Source organism: Emydura macquarii, unplaced genomic scaffold, assembly GCF_026122565.2.
Source record: "Emydura macquarii macquarii isolate MOO-44397 ecotype Brisbane River unplaced genomic scaffold, CSIRO-AGI_Emac_v2 contig_450, whole genome shotgun sequence".
In the NCBI taxonomy this organism is placed as follows: Eukaryota; Metazoa; Chordata; order Testudines; family Chelidae; genus Emydura; species Emydura macquarii.
Genome location: NW_027130587.1, coordinates 9,742,883 through 9,762,244, shown reverse-complemented (window position 1 = coordinate 9,762,244; position 19,362 = coordinate 9,742,883). Strand labels below are relative to the sequence as shown.

Genomic DNA, 19,362 nt, shown 5'->3' with positions numbered 1-19,362 from the left:
AAGAATTCTTATAAGAATAAGAGCATCAACACTTGGATTTAATTTGGAATAGTTAATCGGCTTTAAATTCACACCTTGCTTTATTCCAGTTTAATTTTGATGTGTAGACAAGCCCTTAGATTGGTCTGTAATGTTTAGAGAGACTTTAAATATTAAGATTATTCATATGTAAGTTAATCAGTATTTGAGTTCAGTTTCTCCGACATTGTCTCCAAGGCAAGTTTCTGTCTCCTCCTGTGCCACAGCATCAACACTGTCATTTTTAGCATGCTAGGTCCACTTGAGCTAGCACGTTGCTTCTATCTGGACGAGGAAGCGTGCTCTCAGCTGCTGTGCAGACATATCCTTATAGAGTTTTATGTCTTCAAAGTGCTAGTCAGTTTTGACCTCATCCCAGGGAGGAAGGTATGGCAAGTATTATACCCGATTTGTAGTTGTGTGAACTAAGAAGGCACAGATTACATGATCTCTCCTAAAGCCACATAGTGTGTCGGTGTCAGAGCTGGGCTTTGAGATACCTGGCTTCCTCTCCGAGGTGACCTACGCTAGACTGCAACAGTGACTTAAAGAAAAATATTAAATATGTGCCTCAGAAGAAGCAGGTCTGGGCAAATGGGGCCTTTTTACCAGAAGATGCATGAAGGCTGTCCCCCAGAATTGTAGTAGTTGTGTACTTGGAAAGCTCATGCAGTTCACATGAGGGAGCAAAAATTTGATAATGGACTCTTCAGTCTAGCAGATGAAGGCATAACAAGGTCCAATGGCTGGAAGTGAAGCTTGCTAATTTAAGATGGGAAATAAGGTGCAAGTTTTTAATAGTGAGGCTAATTAACCATTTAAACAACTTGCCAGGCATAGTGGTTCGGTTCTTCAGAACTGGCAATTTTTAAGTCAAGATTGGATGTTTTTTAAAAGATGTGGTCTAGTTTATACATGAACTAATTCAGGGAAGTGCTATGGCTTGTGTTATGCAAGAGTTCAGACTAAATGATCACAGTGGTCCCGCTTGGTTTTATAATTTCTGAATCTATGAATGTTTATTGGATTTTGCAATCAGGTTGCTTTCATATAAATATAGCACTTGACAAAAATATTCCAATGCTTGCAGAAATACATTCTGCTGTGGTATTTTGCAGACATTTTAAAAAAAATCCCACATCTTCCTTGAACAGTGGAGCAGTAGCTGAAGCCCAGGACTGGCAGCCACAATTCTTGGGTTCTAATCCTAGCAAGTGCATGGTTTGTTACTGCATATATTGGATGGGTCGCTTTCCTCTGTGCCTTTGTTTCATCATCTGTAAAAATAGATTAGCTTCTCCTTGCCTCACTCCCAAAGATGGTTTTAGAGCTAGGTTGTGACTGCAAAGCCCTTCAGGAATGGAGGAAGAAGAGAGATACTGCCCTGCAGGTGCCCAAGAGGTATCATCCCTCACTTAAGCACAGTGCCACCAGGCATAGAGATGGAATGTGGGCCAGAGTGTCTCATGCTTATGCCCTTTATGGGGGTGCAGCATACATTTTGCATGTCAATGGCAGACTCTGCACATGGACAGAAAGGGGTGGGAAAGCCGTTAGGGGCTTCTCCATTCCGCTTGTCTGCCTCTGTACATGGACCTTAATTACAGCTGGCTGAAAATTTTTGCAATTTCAACATAATCTGTATAGTTCTTTGGGCATGAAAATGCCCTGTGCATTGAAATTTTAAATTTTGATTGAAAAAAGGGGCTCTTTTTCAATGCTCTTGATACTGTACATGAAGACAGACAGCAACTGAGTTACAGAAGAGAAAATTGGACAGTTCGATACAATAAAACACAAATAATTGGTTGGCATATTCACCTGATAGTTTATTTCTATCTGCAAACTAGACAAACCTCCATCTGTGGCAGATCCTGAAATAGCCTCCATTTCTCCAGTTGGATCATCATAGAGCTTTTAATTGCACTGTCCTGTTATCTTAATGGGTAAGAACTGCAGCAGTGTGTATGTCCTGAAAAAACAAACTTAAATACGGAGCACCCTGTCACTTGTAGCGTTTGCAGGCAGTGCCCATTCAAGATGTGATTTTCTTTTCCTGAGAACTGAATTGATCTTATCACTGTCTGAAACAAGTGGCCCAGCTGTTTATGCACCAGTGGAACATTTTTAGATTTCAATGGTATTTCTGTCTCTTTAAAATGTCATGAAATTTTCTGACACTTTCCTGGAGCGGAGATTTGCTTGACACTTGGTTGTTTTGTTTAAATGGGCTGTAAATTATAGTTAATGAAGGACAAACTTCTCCTGGGTGTTTCAGTGGATTTTTTATTTTTAGTGTTTTTATTTTGGGGCAGGGCTTTTTTTTTTTTTTTTTTTTTAAACCCTTTTCTTCCATCTTTCAGTTCTTTAAAACAGGTGTAACATTTTAAGGGGGTAAATGTTGTGCTCCATAGGAACAAAGCATCTCATACTAAATATAGTATTAGCCCAACCAGTGACCTTATTTGTTCCACATAGTTTTATCTGCCAGTCTCTGCTAAACAGCAGCATTTCTGAAGTTTGGCTCAGCAGGGAAGGCACAATGGTTTTCTCCTTGTACTGTGTTGTCTCTGTGAATGTGATTACATGGTTTCTTTCTTCAAGAGTGGAACTGATTTTCCCCATTTTTTTTTTTTTGGTCTCCCTTTCCTGTTGGCTGGTATCAAGAAATCGTGCATCCCAGCAGTTGTAGCCACTTACACCCCAGTGAAATAATGCCAACAGAGAGAGGCAATGCTAACATCTTTGTCTTAACAGTGGCTTCTGAGAGTTGCAAATTCTTTGTTTTTGGATGTTTTACCTACTTGAGATTATTTTACTCAGTTGTACCTGTGCTCTGGCTGCCTAGTATGATGATATCTGTATTATAGTGGAATGTAGAGATCGCAACTGAGGTCAGGGACCCATTGAGCTATTCTGTATGTATGTATAATAAAAGAACACACTCAGTGCTCTGAAGAGCTTACAGTGTAAATAGACAATTCCATAGGGTCAGAGATTTTACAGATAGGGAACTTGGCTGTAGAGAAGGGAAGTGACTTGTTCAAGATAACTCAGGGAGTCCATGGCAAGATTGACTCTGGAATCTAGATTTGTTCCAGGTCCTAATCCAGTGCTTCAACCACAAGACCATGTTTTTGCTAGTGTGTGTTGCTGGGAGTTTAGCAATACATCTGTAAATGTAGGTGGCTGTAATAATTTCAGGGGCATCTTCATGAGTCTCTGAGCCAAGTTGTTTGTGTATGATCAAGTCAATGTGTAGGCTGTTTAATTTTAGTAATGCTGACAAAGCAAAGACCTATGCCACTGAACAAAATGAAAACTGTATATTTCAAACTACTACATGGCTTGCTGACATTCTTATTTTATGGGGCTCTAGCCTATGGGATGCTGAGCACTTCTCTGAAATTCTGAACACCTTCAGCTCCCTTCTTCCAGCTCATCCAGGAGTGCTGCAGGATCAAGCCCAAAGTGAAGAGTATGGTAGAGGAGTGATGTGCCTTTGTGGCGAACCTGTTCTCTAGGAGTCTAAGCATGAGAAAAACGGGGGAACTCTGAGACTGGGTGTGTGGAAAAAATGAGCCTGGAAAATGGTGCTGGGTCCTGATGAAAGCCACCATAGGCTGGATGCAACCCCCAATGAAATCTTAATCTTTCCATTGACTTTAATGGCTTTGGATCAGGTCCCAAGAGTCTAGGCAGGAATGTGAGTGTTTCGTATAAAGTGCTGCTGCCTGGGAATCTATTGTCCAGAAAGCAGTCACCCTGCACTAAAATGCAGGTAGTCTGTTTTGAGTTACGGGTATATGTGATTATCTTACAATGCTGTTACTGAGCCAAACTCACTCCAGCTGTCACCGTGTTGCAGTTAGTGAGGTTTACTGGGGATGAATTTGGGCCAAGAACTTGGGCCCAGGAACATAATCCAACAGTTTTGGCACTACTATATGGATTAAGTGCAATCAAAGTTTAAGCTCCTAGCGGCAGGGATGTCATGTAGCACTGAGGAGGGTTCAGATCAAGCGATTCTGAGTATCACAGAGCCAATTCTTTCTTTTTGCACTTGCTAGGCAATTGTATGTATTACTTAGAGTTGCTTGTTAGGTGCTATTTAACCTCTTGATGTCACAGCTGCTGGTATTCTTAGGGGTCTATCCTTTAGTACAGCTGTAATATTTTTGATAGAGGGGCACCCAAGAGAGGATGTGCAGAGCACCTGTAACATGGGAACTCTCCTTCAAATCTTTCCTTTGATTTACAAGGTATTATTTTTAATCCTTTGAGAATGAAGTAGATTGAGGAACTCATTGGAGACCAAGTCATCATCATCTTTTTGTCCTAGCTACAAAATGAGGCTTCATCTCAGTGGGATTTTCCTGGTTAAATACTTGAAATAAATTACGTTCATTTTAAATGAATGTAACTAATCCCCTGTTGCTCCAGTAACCCTCTTGGGGTGCAGGTCTAGAATCTAATTCTGCTCTCATTTACACATGTCTTACATTAGTATAACTCTGTTGAACCTGTTTCTTCTCTAACTTAAACTAGTAGAAACTAGCATTTTAATTTTGTTGCTGGCAATGGTTACCCTAATGTAAAACTTGTGGGTTGGGAGAATCAAGCTTATGGAGATCAAAATTAAGAGATCCATGTAACAAAAATAAAATTGCTGCATATTTTAATGTCATAATAGGACTGTCACACTTTAATTCAAAACTGATTTGTGTATTTAATCTATAGAAGATTTTTTTATCGGTGACTTGTCAGATTTTTGCCTAGAAAGTCACTAGCTTATATTAATAAACACATAATAACTTGCAGGTTTTTTTTAAATTAAGTGCATTCATAGCATTTAAAGCCAGAAAGGAGCATTAGATCATCTAGCCAGATGTTCTATGTATCACACAGGCTATTAAATTTCACCAGGCTATCCCTACATTGAGCTTAACTCATTAGAGAAGTCTGTATGAAATGTAATACAAGATTCAGTGTTTGGATCCTTAATAATTCATTCCAAAGATAAGGAAAACAGTGCATATGCAGTAGATTCACTTATTTAAAAATGTACTAGTGGTGCTACAATGATGAAGGCCAGATAAGTACACCGAAATCAAATACATCTCTAAATGGCCTAGTGGTTTATATAGCAGTCTGTTATACTAACATTCCTAATTGTATCTGTGTCCCTGCGTGCACTTTACTCCAAACATCTCTCTGCAAATGTCAGTAGCTTTAAGACAATGTGTGTGGGAGCATGCATGTGTTCATATCGTCTTGCAGCTCTCACCTTGATTCTGCAGACCCTTACCAATCAGTGCAGTAAACCTGTTGATTAAGTGTTTGCATGGCCCTTTGTAGGTCATTACAAAACGAACACTCACGAACCTACCCAAGAACATTCACCTTGGGAGCAGGCTGGCGCTATTAAAGTAAGGCCCAATAGTGCAGTCCTTAGAACACTTGATTTCAGTGGGATGACTTACATGAGGAGAGCCTGCAGTATGGGCCTGTAGTCTATCGTCTTCCTTTGTATTTAACCAATTTCTTTCACTTGAAATAAAATATTGGGCCAGATTCCCAGTTACCCAAAGGCTATTTTACACCACTCTGCTACTTCAAGGAAGAACTCTGGCATGATAAAGGGACCTTAAATATAAATGAGAATCAGGCCCAGTATGTGTAATTTCCAAAACCTGTGTCAAAACAGTCTTCTAACCACTGCTGCTGCATTTGTCTACCTATATCCTACAGCACGGCTTCCAGCTCAGCCTTTCTGAGGTTCTGAGCTCATGTACAAGAGATGGTGGATCCAATGTCAGTCAGAAGTAGGAAGGGCTTTCTGGAACTGGTATCCGAGACTTTGCTATCAAATTAAAATGACCTATTAATAGGCTGGCTGGGAAGGGCCACACGGAAGCATCTGCCCCCATCTGCTGACCTGTGCCATTATCTATAGAACTCTAGGCCAAATGAGTCCGAGCTTGACAGAGAGAAAGGGAAGAGCCAAAATTGCATGCTGCATGGCATGATTTTAGAGATGGTGAGCTCCCACTAAAGGCCCAGCCCATTTAAATACCAGGCCAAGTAAAATTTTGTATTGGAAAAGTATACAGCCAGCACTTTCTGTTATTCCCTTTTCAGAGTAAGGTCCCAGAGTGCAAACACATACATACGTGCTTGACATGTATGAGACGTCCCACTGAAGTCAAGTCACTTATTCAAGTGCTTAAAGTTAACCACATGTGAACATTTTTAAATAAAATCCCCCCAAAATGAAATCTTGTATTCTATAGAAACCCTGTCAGGTAGTTTGGGCTGAATATTTAGTCTTTTAACAAAACCTAGTGTCAATACGCATGTTTCCATGATGTGGGGGAGAAAATAATTGAAGCAGGTTACTTTTTTGTTTTGATTTAACCATTCCCCATTCTTTTTGAAGTCTAAACATTATGGCATGTTGGTGTATCAGAGTGTGAAAATAACTAGAAACCAGTCTGAATGAGTAGTCAGTTTTCATTGTGTAAGCCAAGAGTAGTGTATAAAGAAAATAGCAGGCATAAACCATGAAAACTGACTTAGATATCTGAAATTATTTGTTATAAATAAAGGTGGTAGTATGGCACAAATAATGTAAGGCAATAGCCAAATATTACCATTTAATGCTAATGGAGTAAATAATAACACTTATGTAATGCTTTCCATGTGTGGCTCTTAGTGCTTTGTAAAGGGTGGATGATAAGTATCATTATTCCTATTTTACTGATGAGGAAACTGAGGCATAGAAGTTAGCATTAGGTTACACAGCAAATCAGTATCTGAACTGGGAATTAGTGTCCTGACCACTAATCCAGTGCTCTATGGTCAGGTGTTTAAAAAAAACAAACCAGATCTGGATCATGATATCCTTTAAGACTTGATGTTGGTTTCTGTTTAAATAGCTATGCAGTTCATATCTGAATGTCAGAGTACAACCCACATTCATGAAAGTAGTCTTTATACTTGGTAGACCATCTGACTTTAATGGTGGTTACTCAAGATTTGTGCTGGTACAGCAGAGAGCAGAATCTGGCCCTTATATATAGGACATTCAAAGGGTTTACATTATATCATGGCTGTACCGCATGAGTAAAGAGTTGAATTATTGGCTTGTCAGATATAATTTTGACTCAAACTGATGTCCTTTGGTCAATCAACTTGAACATGGATTTAAAAAAAAAATTCTGTGAGAAGTAGCTGTGTATTACATCTTGTGTGTATAATATAGACAATATTGAAATCCAAATAATATGCATTTTTATTGCAAAGTATTTGATCCATCAACACGCAATTTAAGGTAGTTACATTTGCTTTGGGTCAAGATTGCCCCGATTTCTGAGCGGTAATCCAGTCTCTAACAGTAGGTCAGAGACATTTTGAGGGCAGCATTTTATTCTTTTGTCACTTCACACAGTACTCTGTTTAATGAATTTATAATGTGTGGTTCTGAAGATAAGAGAGTTCTCTTGTTCATAATAATTAAATTGGGAGGCCTGCAGTTTATTTTAGAAAAGAAGCAAAGCTTTCTCATTTTTAGTTCACAGGTAATCTTCCTCCACAGCCATTTGGATTAGAATGATTCATGATTGTTCAGATCCTTGGTTGGGATCCAAATCTCAATAGATGAAACTCTCTTGTGGCAGAGTGAGCACAAGTCAGCACTCATTTTTGTGTTTCTCATTCACCATAATTATAACCAACCTAGTACAAGATATGGTATAAATTCAGTGGTGAAAATGCAGCTCCATTACACTTGTGTGTAAATCCACAGTGGGTTCAGTGGAGTTACTCTGGATTTACATGAGCAGAACCAAAAGCACAAATTGGCCTGAGTACTTAAGATATTTTTCAAGAGGTTTGGATTTCAAGGTATTTGTCTGAAAGCTGTGTAGTATAATTAGCATGCTGAAAACATGCATATTAAAGACTAACTAAAAGACTGTCATTGATGTTTCCATTACAGAGAAGTTTATATATGAGTCATTGTGTATAATATAACTGTTTCCTTTTTAATGGTTGTCTTCTAAGTAATTGCTATTTTCAGGTATTGCTGAAAAATGTAACAAGAGTACCCTAATCAACCATTCATTTTTATAGCCATTGTTGGCACTGTTAATTAGCTCAAGTTTTAAGAAGTTGAAAGCTGATGTGCTTTTGTGAGCAATGTGCTGTGCGCGTGTGTGTGTATGAGAGAGAGAGAGGGGGAGAGAGAGAACTAATCAACTGTCCAAGTACTTGGTATTCCATTTGCCACTGAGCTTTCTTGCTTGTAAATGAGATCTTTGAAGTTTAATAAAAGAATGAGTCATGTTGTAGCTTCCTAGGAGGTTTTCCCCCTCTGTAATCACACATTTTTCATGCTGCTCAAATCATAATCTGCATAATGAATGAGGGGAAAATATTGCTCTACAAAGCTGTCTCTATACAGCTGAACCTTTGAGATATACATTCTGTTATTTGGGTGTCTGGTTGCTTTTATATAGGCACATTTAAATCTCTTCAGACTTCCAGTGCAGGGTTAAATTAATGTACTTGCCTGTTCAGTACTCCCTCAGCATCTCTTCTGTCTTGCACTGTGCATCTGTTACCTCACTGGTACTGAGCTACAGTACGGTGCTTTAATATCTTTCCCTTGGGTAGATTAATGGAGGCAGCCCACCATAAATTAAAAATGTTAAAATAATTGCTTCCAAAACTTGTGCAGTTTCTAATTAATGCGATTCCGTTTCTTCTTAAGGATGTTTCCACAATCCTAAGAGTCTCTCCTGCTGTATGTTTCACTTGCCCCCAATTTAAGCCTTCGTAATGTAAGGACCTGGCCCTGTTTTTAGTGCTGAACACCTTCAAATTCGATACCTAGATTTTACACTCTTTGGGGCAATGGCTGTCTTTTTGTTCTGTTTGTTTGGTCCCTGGCACAACGGGGTCCTGGTCTATGAGTGCATTTCATAGATGCTACCATAATGCACCCAACATCCTGGTTACAATCCTGGAGGTTTATAAGACAAGTTAGACAAACACTTCTCAGGAATAGTCTAATTATTATTTAGTCCTGCCTTGAGTACAGGGGATTGGACTAGATGACCTATTGAAGTCCCTTCCAATCCTATATATTTATGATTCTATAATAAACATTAATAATACCTGCAAGATTGGGTCTTCAGAATGTAATGTTAGAAAGGATCAGGGCTCCATAAATATTTGGTGGAAATGCAAATACTGATTAAAAGAAACACAAGTTTCTTCTCATGGAACAACACAAATCTCAAAATTTAGTCCTCCATAGAAGTGCATGTGCTTTGTTTTTAAAGGCACTTACCTGATAGCATTTTGGGACCAAATAAAACATCCCCAATCAAGTAGCAAAGATGCTAAAATGGCCAGTGGGAATGTGGGGACAAAGAGGCCAACTTTTATTAGAGCTTTCAGCATTTCTTAAATGTTAATTTGCTAAAAGATAATGAAGCTAGAATAATCTCAGCAGTGTAGCCTGCTACAGTTCTTACCAAAGATTTGTGTGCATATTTTTGTGCGCACATGTATAATGTATGGTACAAATTCAGCATTGAGAAATATAACATACTATCAGTCTTTATGTCCAGGGGAGCCAGGGCCTAGTTTACCTGTGATGGGTTTTTTTTAAGGAGACTGAGCCCATCTCAGTCCACCTGTAAGTCATTAACTGCCTAGGCCAGGGGTGTCAAACTTGCTGATGGTGATGGGCCAAATTCACAGAAAAAAATAAGGGCGTCTTCTGCTTTTTGGTGTCAGGGTTCTGCGGAGGAAGGCTCTCTTAAAGTTGCAATGCCCTCAACCCGGAAATCTCTTAAAGTGGCAATGCAGAGAAACTTTCGGCGGCTTCACTAATTACTTAATTAGCCCAAATGTGGGCCGGATCAATAAGGTTTGTGGACTGTATATTTGACACCCCTGGCCTAGGCGGTTGATTGACAACTAATTGACTAATGATCACCTGGGCCTGATAAAAGGCTACTGGAGCTCCATTAGGGAGAATGCTCCTAGAGAGAGGAAGTGCTTGAGGAGGAGAACTCCTAGGGAAAGAGCCCCTCTTGCTCTTATGCTCTCATTGACCGTTTTATCAACTTTGCTACTTGGTTGGGGATGTTTTATTTGGTCACAAAATCCAGGAGGCCCAGTCTGCAGGGAGCTGCATATTGCTAGGAGAAGAGCTGCAGTCAGCAGGAAGGCCTTGCAGAGGTCCTGGCTCCAGCTAAGGAATTCAACTGAGAAGGCATCAAGGGTAAAGGGCCTGGACTTGACGACAATTAGGCTCAAGTGGGACTCATAAATTCTGCTAAGAAATGTGGTTGAAGGTCTCTGTTTTGAGTTTTGTTGATAAATTAGTAAATGAGACCTTAGCAGGGTTGTAGTGTTTTGATACATAAAAGCCTGACAGAATTTAATAATAACCCAAATGGGGAAATTAAAGCAGGGTGTAATCACAAGGATGCACCTGGCCATAAGGGGTGTGCAGGGATGGCACAGAGCCTTAATTAGCTGAATTAACAGCAGATGCTTGAGTCAATTCACCTCAGGGATGGCCTTGTGGATTTTCAAGTATCCAAAAGCCATGTGAGTAAAGATTTGCAGGATCAGACCTGTAGATTGCATGTTGGTCAACAGAGCAATTTAATGCTTCTTCTGTACCATAGCCTTCATTTTGTGTATTAGCAAGGGGAGTTCATAACTGTTTTCATACTGATTCTTACTGATATTAACATTTGTAAGAAATGCGAGATGCTCAAAAACTTTTCCTTTCTAATGTTTAAGTTGAGCAGAGCAATGCAATTTTCTTCCCTAGAGCCCAGTCCTGTAAAGTGCCAACTATCTCCTAAGCACTTTTGATTCCATTGCCTTCCCTGGGAATTGAGGGGGCTCAGCCCTTGCCCAGTTGGGCCATTATACTCTGAATGCACTGACAGGATCAGGTCTTACATTTAGTTGCTGAAAACCGTTCTAACATTTAGGGCTTGTCTATACTTAAACCACTGCAGTGGTGCAGGTGCAACCCTTAAGTGAAGACACTACCTATGCCAGTTGGAGGGGTTCTCCCTTCGGTGTTGGTACTTGACCTCCCCGAGAGGTGTTAGCTGAGTTGATGGGGAAATTCTCCTGTCAGTCTCGGGCTGTCTGCACTGAGGCTAGGTCAGTTTAACTGCATTTTTTTACACCCCTGAGCAATGTAGTTATACCAACCTAATTTCCTAGTATAGAACAGGCCTTAGATGGGAGGGGGGAAGGGAGTGGCATTCTCAGAACCCTGCACTTATGAAAAATGGGTCTGGCTTCCCCCAATCGGTTAAATGGTACACACAAACTAACAGGCCTGCAAAATTTCCGTGTAAATAATGCTGCAAGTTTGGAGTTGTAGAGCTATAAAATAGGCTCTGAAAGTAGGAACTTGTATTTCTTTTGCATGACTGAAAAAGCAAAACAGATCTTCTTTACCTTGTTTTAAAACCTACTTGTCATCTGGCAGAGGCTTTATGTTCCTGCTTTCATCTTGGAGCTAATGTTTGTCCGAGTTATACCGTCATGAAAATAGAGCTAGGTATGGTAATGGAAAAACAGGCATACTTTTCTTTGAGCCTTTGGAGTTGTTACAACAGGTGTCTGTTACTTTTTTATTATGTGCTCATATTATGGAGCAATTCAGATTTTTTTTTTCTGTCATGGATCTTGAGAAATAGAGGTGAGAGGAGGCGGGAGTGAGACAGAGGAAGGAACAGTAAGGTCTTTGTCTCCTAAGTCAGAATTGCCTGTTTAGCTTTCCTTTTGTTTTGACAAAGGACAAAGCAGTGTTACTAAAGTGAAGAAAAGGAAATCAGGGTTGTAGTTAGGGAGGAAGCGGTTGTTGAAAGGAAAAAAGGGACCACAGATTAGGATGTTGGCCTGAGATTTCGGATGCCAGAGTTCAATTTCTGGTTTTCTACGGGCTTCCTATGAAACCTCGTGGAAGCCACTTAGTCTCTTTATGTTTCAGTTCTCCTTCTGTACAATGGGGGTAAGGGCGCAGCTCAACCTCCCAAATAGAACCCCTTTGACTTGAATGGAGTTCTTCGTGATGGACATCATTGTAAGCAATGTGAGAACTGGACTCAGTGAGTTCAGGCTTTTGGTCTAAAATTCGGATCTTTCGTTGTTGTGCATTTACAAATAGCATCTTTCTTCTGAGGGTCTCCAAGTGCGCTTTGCGAATGGCCTCTGCTTTATATTGCTCCTTCTCCTCCTTAGGACTGAGCAGTTTTGTTCTCAATGCTTTCCAAAGAGTCAAAGTAATTTCACACTTAATGAACTTGCACAGAGGATTAGGAAACACATTTGCACGCTTGTAATCTAGGGCAGCGGTTCTCAACCTTTTTTTCCCAAGTATCACTTGCCCTGACTGTACCTGACCTGAGTACCACTCGGGGGAAAAAAAGGGAGGGCGACTGGCGGTGGCGGCGGGGTTTCGCGGCGGAGGGGGACTGGCGGCGGCGGCGGGTTACATGGGGGGAACAGTGCCTTCCGCCGAAACCCTTCCGCGTTTGCCCCTTTTCGGCGGCAGGGTTTCGCAGGGGTGGGTGGGCACTTCCGGCGGCGCGGTACGGCTCGCGTACCACCCAGCCTTCTTCCAAGTACCACCGCTGATCTAGGGTGTTTTCCCCCCTTGAAGAGAGAATGGGAGTGTGTGCACTTGAGGCTTGAGTGGACCATCCATTTTCTTACCTTTTCACCCATCCAGGAGACTATCTAAAGGGTTTGGTTGTTGGTCCTCATGTTGGCATTCTGTGTGTGTATTATACCGTAATGCCCAATTGTCTGTCTTATTGCAGGCAAATCCTTTTAGAATAGCAGTGGCAAAAAATTAAAATGGCCAGTAGTGAGTTATTCGAGATCTTGGGATGCATTCAGCTGTGCAAGTAGAACAAAGTGCTTTACTAACAGTGTACTAGTCTAGTCTACCTTTAGCGGCAGAAATACAGTCTGTGCTGGCATGTAGCTAGTCCGCTACTTGCAGCAGCACCACAACATGGCTTCCAGGTCATATGATGTGGTGGTTTTTGTGGAAGGCAGGGTGTGGTTTCCAAAATATTCATAGTCTGAAACACATTTTAATAATAATGAGTGTCGGTTCACACTATCATGAATGGGACGTGCAGGCGTCTCCCCTTTTCTTATTTATGATTTCCTCACACTTCTGGCAACTACAATTCTATACGTGGAAAAGTAATAGTAGCAAGCTAGTGGGTGTATTTTTAATGGTCTCTTAGTTAAAATTAGAAGCTGGAAATGAGTCATTACTAGATGACCAGTCAGTTTTCTAGTCTAGGGAGCAGAATTTAAGAACCACCATGGTCGAGAATTCATTTGTGAGGGAATGGAAGTAATTATTCTACTATAACTACTTTAATTTTGTTAGGCTGCTGTACATACAGTAATACTTTGTACTGCTATAGTACCTTGCTTCCAAAGATCTCAAAGGTGTCTGAATGTTAGAGGTTGTGGCTTTCAAAAGCACCTAAATGACATAGGAGCACAAGCCCTCTAGACTTTCGCTATGTTGCTGCTGCTGTTTTTTTTTCCCCCAAACCCTAACACATTAAAGTGTGTGAGTTGGAAGAGGTGGATTAGCCCCTGTTTTACAGAAGGGTAAATTGAGGTGTGGATTGGTTAAGTGACTTGCCCAGAGTGCGGCTTGAGCAGGTATGAAAATATCCTTACTCTCTTCCTATGTTCTTGCTGGAAGGCCAGCCTTCCCTGTCCAGTGCACACTTTGGCTGATAATATGGGTATACACTTATTTTTTAAAAAGTGCTCACCGAGTGTATCTAAGTGTGAATTACCCATGAGTGTGCATGCATGTTTGTGTTTAAATGTTGCCTTGAATCTTTGAAAGGGATTTAACGATGACTTCAATGTGTTTCGACAGGGAGTGACGTACTGTGGTGAAAGCTCAGCCAGCAACTTAACCATGGCCAATGTCCCCTGGCACGAAGAGGTGGTGCATTTTGTCCGGGAGTTGACTGACCTCATTCCAGACTATGACATCGCGTGTGAACATGAACACTCAAACTGCCTCCTAATAGCTCACAAAAAGGTAAGGTGTCTTTTTGCCAGTGTGTGAAAATAGACATGGCATAGAAAGACTTGACTCCTCACTTCTTCTTAAAAGCAGCAAGCTGCTGAGTCTAAGCAATTGCTCTAGTTCAGCAAGTTTCTCTCTCTAGGTTTGAAGGATTAGCTTTTTAAAATCCCTTAACAGATATATTCCACGGAGCTCTGTAGGTTAGTTTATAAGATTGCTGTGGGTTTAGCAACTGCCCTGGTTACAACCTGCAGTACTGTCCTCAGTGACCCAGGCAAGATCTTGAAAACATCAAACCATCTTTGGGATCATTTAGCTCTCAAAGAAAATGAAAGTATCTGTCTTGCTCTCATTTGCATTTTTTGGCATCAGGAACAAACTGGATGGGGGTCGTTTTGTTGTTGCTACCTCCTGCCCCTATTTCTTCCTTCATAATGTTCAGCAATGAGTGCCCCCATCCTGTGTCCCCTGTTGAGTAATACCTTGTAGCTGCAGAACAGACATTGAAAGGGCAGCAGAGCTTAGAGGAGTTCAGGTTATTTTTTTCAGAATCATAAGAATGCCTGTCAAAGCTGTAGATGTCTTTATTCCTATTACTTTGAGTTGGAGTAGCATGGTGGACTGCATTCCTTCTCTCTTTGAGATAAACAATTTTTGCACAAGACAAATTGGTATGTGGGTGTTAAACACGGAAAGATTTCCTCTCAGAACAATTTGATGTGTCTGGTTTGCAGTATTTGAGAGGTCGCCGCAACTGTATTTCTAGAAAACTGCTTTGAAAGCACAAACAATAAAACACCTCTGTCATAATTTCATACACTCTATCCGTATAAATGATAGATAAACAACTGTGAAACTATTACTGTTGTCATAACAGTGACACCAGCCCAGTGGTTCTGTTAAGCACTAAAATACTTTGCAGGCAAAGCATGGTTCAGTGGCACATATATGTATGTGTATAATATAATATAGGTTTCTTATAAATGCCATTAAAGTAATTTGAAATGTATGTGAAATGTATTAAGTTTTAAGGCTATAGGGTATGGAAAATATTGTATTATTTGGCATTCTGAAGAAGAGAAAAACATTTTAAAAATGCAGAACAAAAGACTGGTTAGGCAACTGATGAAATCACTACTTATTATCTTGCTATTAGATGATACTGTGTGTGGTGGGGGGGGGGGAATCATCTGTTACCTCTGATCATTTACTTAAATTGTGAACACTTTTTTTGGAGCTGTCGTCGTGTCTCCTGCATGTATTGTGCCTATTGGGCCATGTTTCTAACTGTGGGCCTCTAGGCACTACCACAACACACACACAATAACAAATTAGTCTCTATTTGAATTAGAATCCTGACTTGCAGAAAATCACAAGTTATTTTTAATGGGTGTTTAAAACTAATTATAATTGCTGCAAATTTCTAGTAGGAAATTTCAGATGGTGCCAAATTCACGTTTAAAAAAAAATAAGTGTAGGTGTGGGGTAGGATTAAAAATCTGACATGCTACTTTCTTGACCTGTGTCCTCATAATATTTCCTTATTTTTCAATTCAAATCTTGTGTGGTGCAACTGGTAGCTGTGCAAGAGTGAATTCACGATAGAAAAGTCTCTTCCATAGCAAGGTGAAAACCTGGCCTACGGAAGGAAAGGAAACAAAATTTCCCTTAGGTCATTATTGATACATAAACTAAGTAACACCATTATTAACATTAACAAGAGTTAGATGTAGAATTCCTCACAAGTTGTCAGTGTCCAACTCCTTTGCTTTCCAAATTCATGATGAGAAAGTGCTTCCAAGAGGCAATCTGTACCCATGTGCTAAAAAATAACTAATAAAAATTTACTTCTGCTCCTTTTTAATTGTGGATTTCAGGGTCCAGTAGAGATTAAAACTTGTCAGTGTGTTACTTGAAGACCATAGCAATGGGAGCCATTAGGCTGCATAAAAGGAACATAAAAAATGAGTGGAGAAAAAGGAGAATAGTAAAAATAATTAAGAAATTTCATTTGCTTCGTTCTGTTTTGCAAGATCTAGCTGTTTTATTACATTCCAATTAAAAAAAAAAAAACTTCATTGAAATACCTGCGTCTTCAAGAGAATTTAAAAATGGCAAAGAAAGAGAGCTCCATGTTCATATCTGGTTTGTTTTTAGTTAGGGGCTTTGACTAGCAAATGCTTAAAATGTGAACAATAGCTTAGGCACCTAAGCAATTTTGAAAAATTCACCCCAAGTCCCATTGTCAAAAGGGACTCAGACATTTGGGTGGCTGACTCATTGATAGTCGCTGGGACTTAGGAACCCGTCCTTTCTGAAAATGGGGCTTAGGCACTTCTGAAAATTTTACCCTTTGGGCCCAATCCACTTCCCATGGAAGCCAGTTGAAAGACTCTCATTTATTTGAATAGAGTTGCTAATGAGTGTCATTGTGTTCAATGAAGGTAGATAGCCCTGGATAGTACAGTTGCCTTGGCTATCTATTCCTTGCTTGTATTACCCAGTATGTGCAACTCCCTGAAGATGTCAGTCCCACTTGTCTGCTCTGAGCCCCTGCTGTCTCCTTTGCAGCACCCTCTTTTCTTAAACTGATGACTTCCATCTCTCCTTGCTAGGTGCCCAAAGTGTTCCTGCTCCCTCCCCTTTGATTATTTTTTCTCCAGCACAGCTGCTATATTCTCAAGTAATTGCATTTGCTTTGTGGCAAGTCCTATGAACACTGACGTACAGAAATCTAATTTATTACAGTGCTTTTGAATTAATTGGTGGAGATATCAAGACAGCGGCAACGTTATAATTTAACAATTAATTCTAATAACCTTTCCAGAGAGAGAACTTAAGCAGCTGGTTTTCCTTGTGTTGTAACAATAAATGTATCCTTGAGACAAGCAGAGTGACTGACTAATAAGGGAGAAAATCTGCTGCAGATGACTTGCTGCAAGTATCTTTTTGAATGAAAGTTACAATCTCAGTAATTTCTGGAATAAGAATGTCTGCTTTATTTTATTTTATTTTATCCTGGTGTTTGCCATGCATTCCATTGTGTTGAAACTCTTGCTTGCCAACTACATTCTATTGATTTTAAATAACCTATCTTGCTTTTGTGCTGGGTTTGTTTTCCAGCAGTGCTGTCTTGGTGGTTTTACATTCATGAGTTTCTCATTAGTGCTATTTGTATTCTATGCTTCCATTTTGATCAGCTCAAGCAGATCCATTTAAGGATTATTTTAAAGTGTTATGTGAGCTCCTTTCTTGTTGGTGTAATGGTGAGTATCCCCATCTGTTATACAGGATACTGGGGTTTATTTCTCCTGCAAGGAAGGCTGCATTTTGGGGTAGTGAAGTTGGTCAAGGCATTGGACTGCTACTTCCTTATGTTGTGCCACATGTGGGCTTGAATCCCACCGTCATCAGCCTTTAGGAGCTGTCGGTGGTATAGTTGCCTATCATGATAGGTCCCTAGTTTGAAACAGGATAGAACCAAATCAAAGTTTGGGGTGAATGGGTGAAATTCAAAGGCCTGTGTAATACAGGAGGTCAGACTAGGTGATTGAATGGTTCCCTCTAGCCTTGAAATCTGTGACTTTACAGGCCTTGTACAGGTGGATCTGAATCCAAACCATGGATCCAGATCTCTAACCTTTGGGGATGTTTGGATCTGAATGTGACAGTTGTAGTTCAGATCCCTCTCCAAGTACATTTTGTGTTCTACATTGTCTGCAGTTTTCAGCACTGAATTTTGTGGGCTGCAGTGGTTTAGAATCAGGGTTTCCCAGTGGGATAGGCCCTGACCTAACAGAGGGTGGCGGGTGGGTTCTAGATGGGTCACCATGTCTCAGGAGTTTTATTTTTAAATGGATGCTGGGATGGGATGGAAGGTTTCAAGTTTATGCTGTGGCCCGATCACTTTTCAGACACCTTGAGCCAACCTCTGCAGTACCTGCTAATATCCCCCTGTGCTCTGTCCTACTGCACCAGGCAATGGGATCTGGCCAGAAGCAGTGCTGAGCAAGCAGCCTGAGCCAGTGAGTGGAGGAAGCAGTGTGGTAGCAACTGTGGCCCTCGCCATTAGGGGAAAGAGGACAGCTGGGGCTGCAGGAGACATGGCTGGGTGAGCGACAGCAAAGGGGCTGGAAGGAGCCAGGCCAGGGAGGAGGGGAAGCAGAGGGTTGTAGGGCTGAGAAGGAAATGGGAGAGGGAAGCAGGGCGTTGGAGGGAATACAAAATCAAATTGCTGTTGGACAGCTACAGGATGTAAAAAGTGTGTGTGTGTGTGTGTGTGTGTGTGTGTATGCACGCGCGTGCATTCCACACACACACACACACACACACACACACACACACACACACACACACACACACACACACACACACACACACACACACACCCCCCCCCCCCAGTGTGTGTGTATATATATATATATATATATATATAGTAAGAGATAGGAAGTTTGAGAACCATTGTATTAGAAGGCCACAGTCAAAGTAGGCTGAAGAGCCTCCTCTGAGAATTCGCATGGCAGGCTACTCAAGCCATAAAATGGAAGAAAATGTCATCTCCTGTGATAACAATCTCTAGTTTTCTGTTCATCTTTCTAAAGATGTACTTTTCCACCTCCCTTCTGTAGGGTGTCGTCTGGACTCCACTGAGCATACTCCAATTAGCTAAAGTTTTTTGTGATGGAAGGACTTGCAGGTTGGCTATAGCAAAGCAGTATTTCTTTAAAATGATTATAAAAACTCGAATCTCTAGCTGAGGGGTTAGGAGGAAGCTTTCTCCATGGCCAGATGTTGCTCCATAATTGTCCATTTGCATGTTTCTTGCTCCTCCCTCAAAAGCATCTGGTATTGGCTGCTGTCATATTCAGAATACTTGAGTAGAGAGGCCTCTGGTCTGGTCGACAGCTCTATTGACGACGTGTATGGCATTAGAAATAAAAGAGGAGAGATGTTACCTAGGTAAAAGCACTTTTCACGCTTAACCAATTAAAGAATAGGCTTCCAGCGGAAGACCTGCATATGTAGAGAGAGAAAAATCAAGTAATTGGTATTTCAAATGGGTTTCCCAGACTTGAAGAAGAGCTCTGTGTAAGCTTGAAAGCTTCTTTCTCTCACCAACAGAAGTCAGTCCAATAAAAGATATTACCTCACCCACCTTGTCTCTCAAAAAGGTCCATAGCATTTTATTTCTTTTTTGTCCCTAACAATTTCACACGTTG

The 19,362-nt window shown here is 40.7% G+C and overlaps 2 protein-coding genes across 4 annotated transcripts in view; both read left to right on the top strand.

Moving 5' to 3' along the window:
- LOC137146567 (S-adenosyl-L-methionine-dependent tRNA 4-demethylwyosine synthase TYW1-like) overlaps positions 1-19,362 on the top strand; it is a 196,118-nt gene that overhangs the window by 91,699 nt on the left and 85,057 nt on the right. For 2 of the 3 annotated variants that reach the window (XM_067537926.1, XM_067537925.1), the window contains exon 15: positions 13,988-14,155. In XM_067537926.1, coding sequence (XP_067394027.1) covers positions 13,988-14,155 — 168 coding nt within the window. Of the gene's footprint in view, positions 1-13,987; positions 14,156-16,758; positions 16,892-19,362 lie in introns of those variants that run through there. The other variant, XM_067537927.1, reaches the window with a different exon arrangement.
- Positions 14,075-19,362, top strand: part of CALN1 (calneuron 1) — a 269,840-nt gene continuing 264,552 nt past the window's right edge. The window contains exon 1 of the mRNA XM_067537934.1: positions 14,075-14,155. The gene's annotated coding sequence lies outside the window, so the exon portion shown is untranslated. The remainder of the gene's footprint in view (positions 14,156-19,362) is intronic.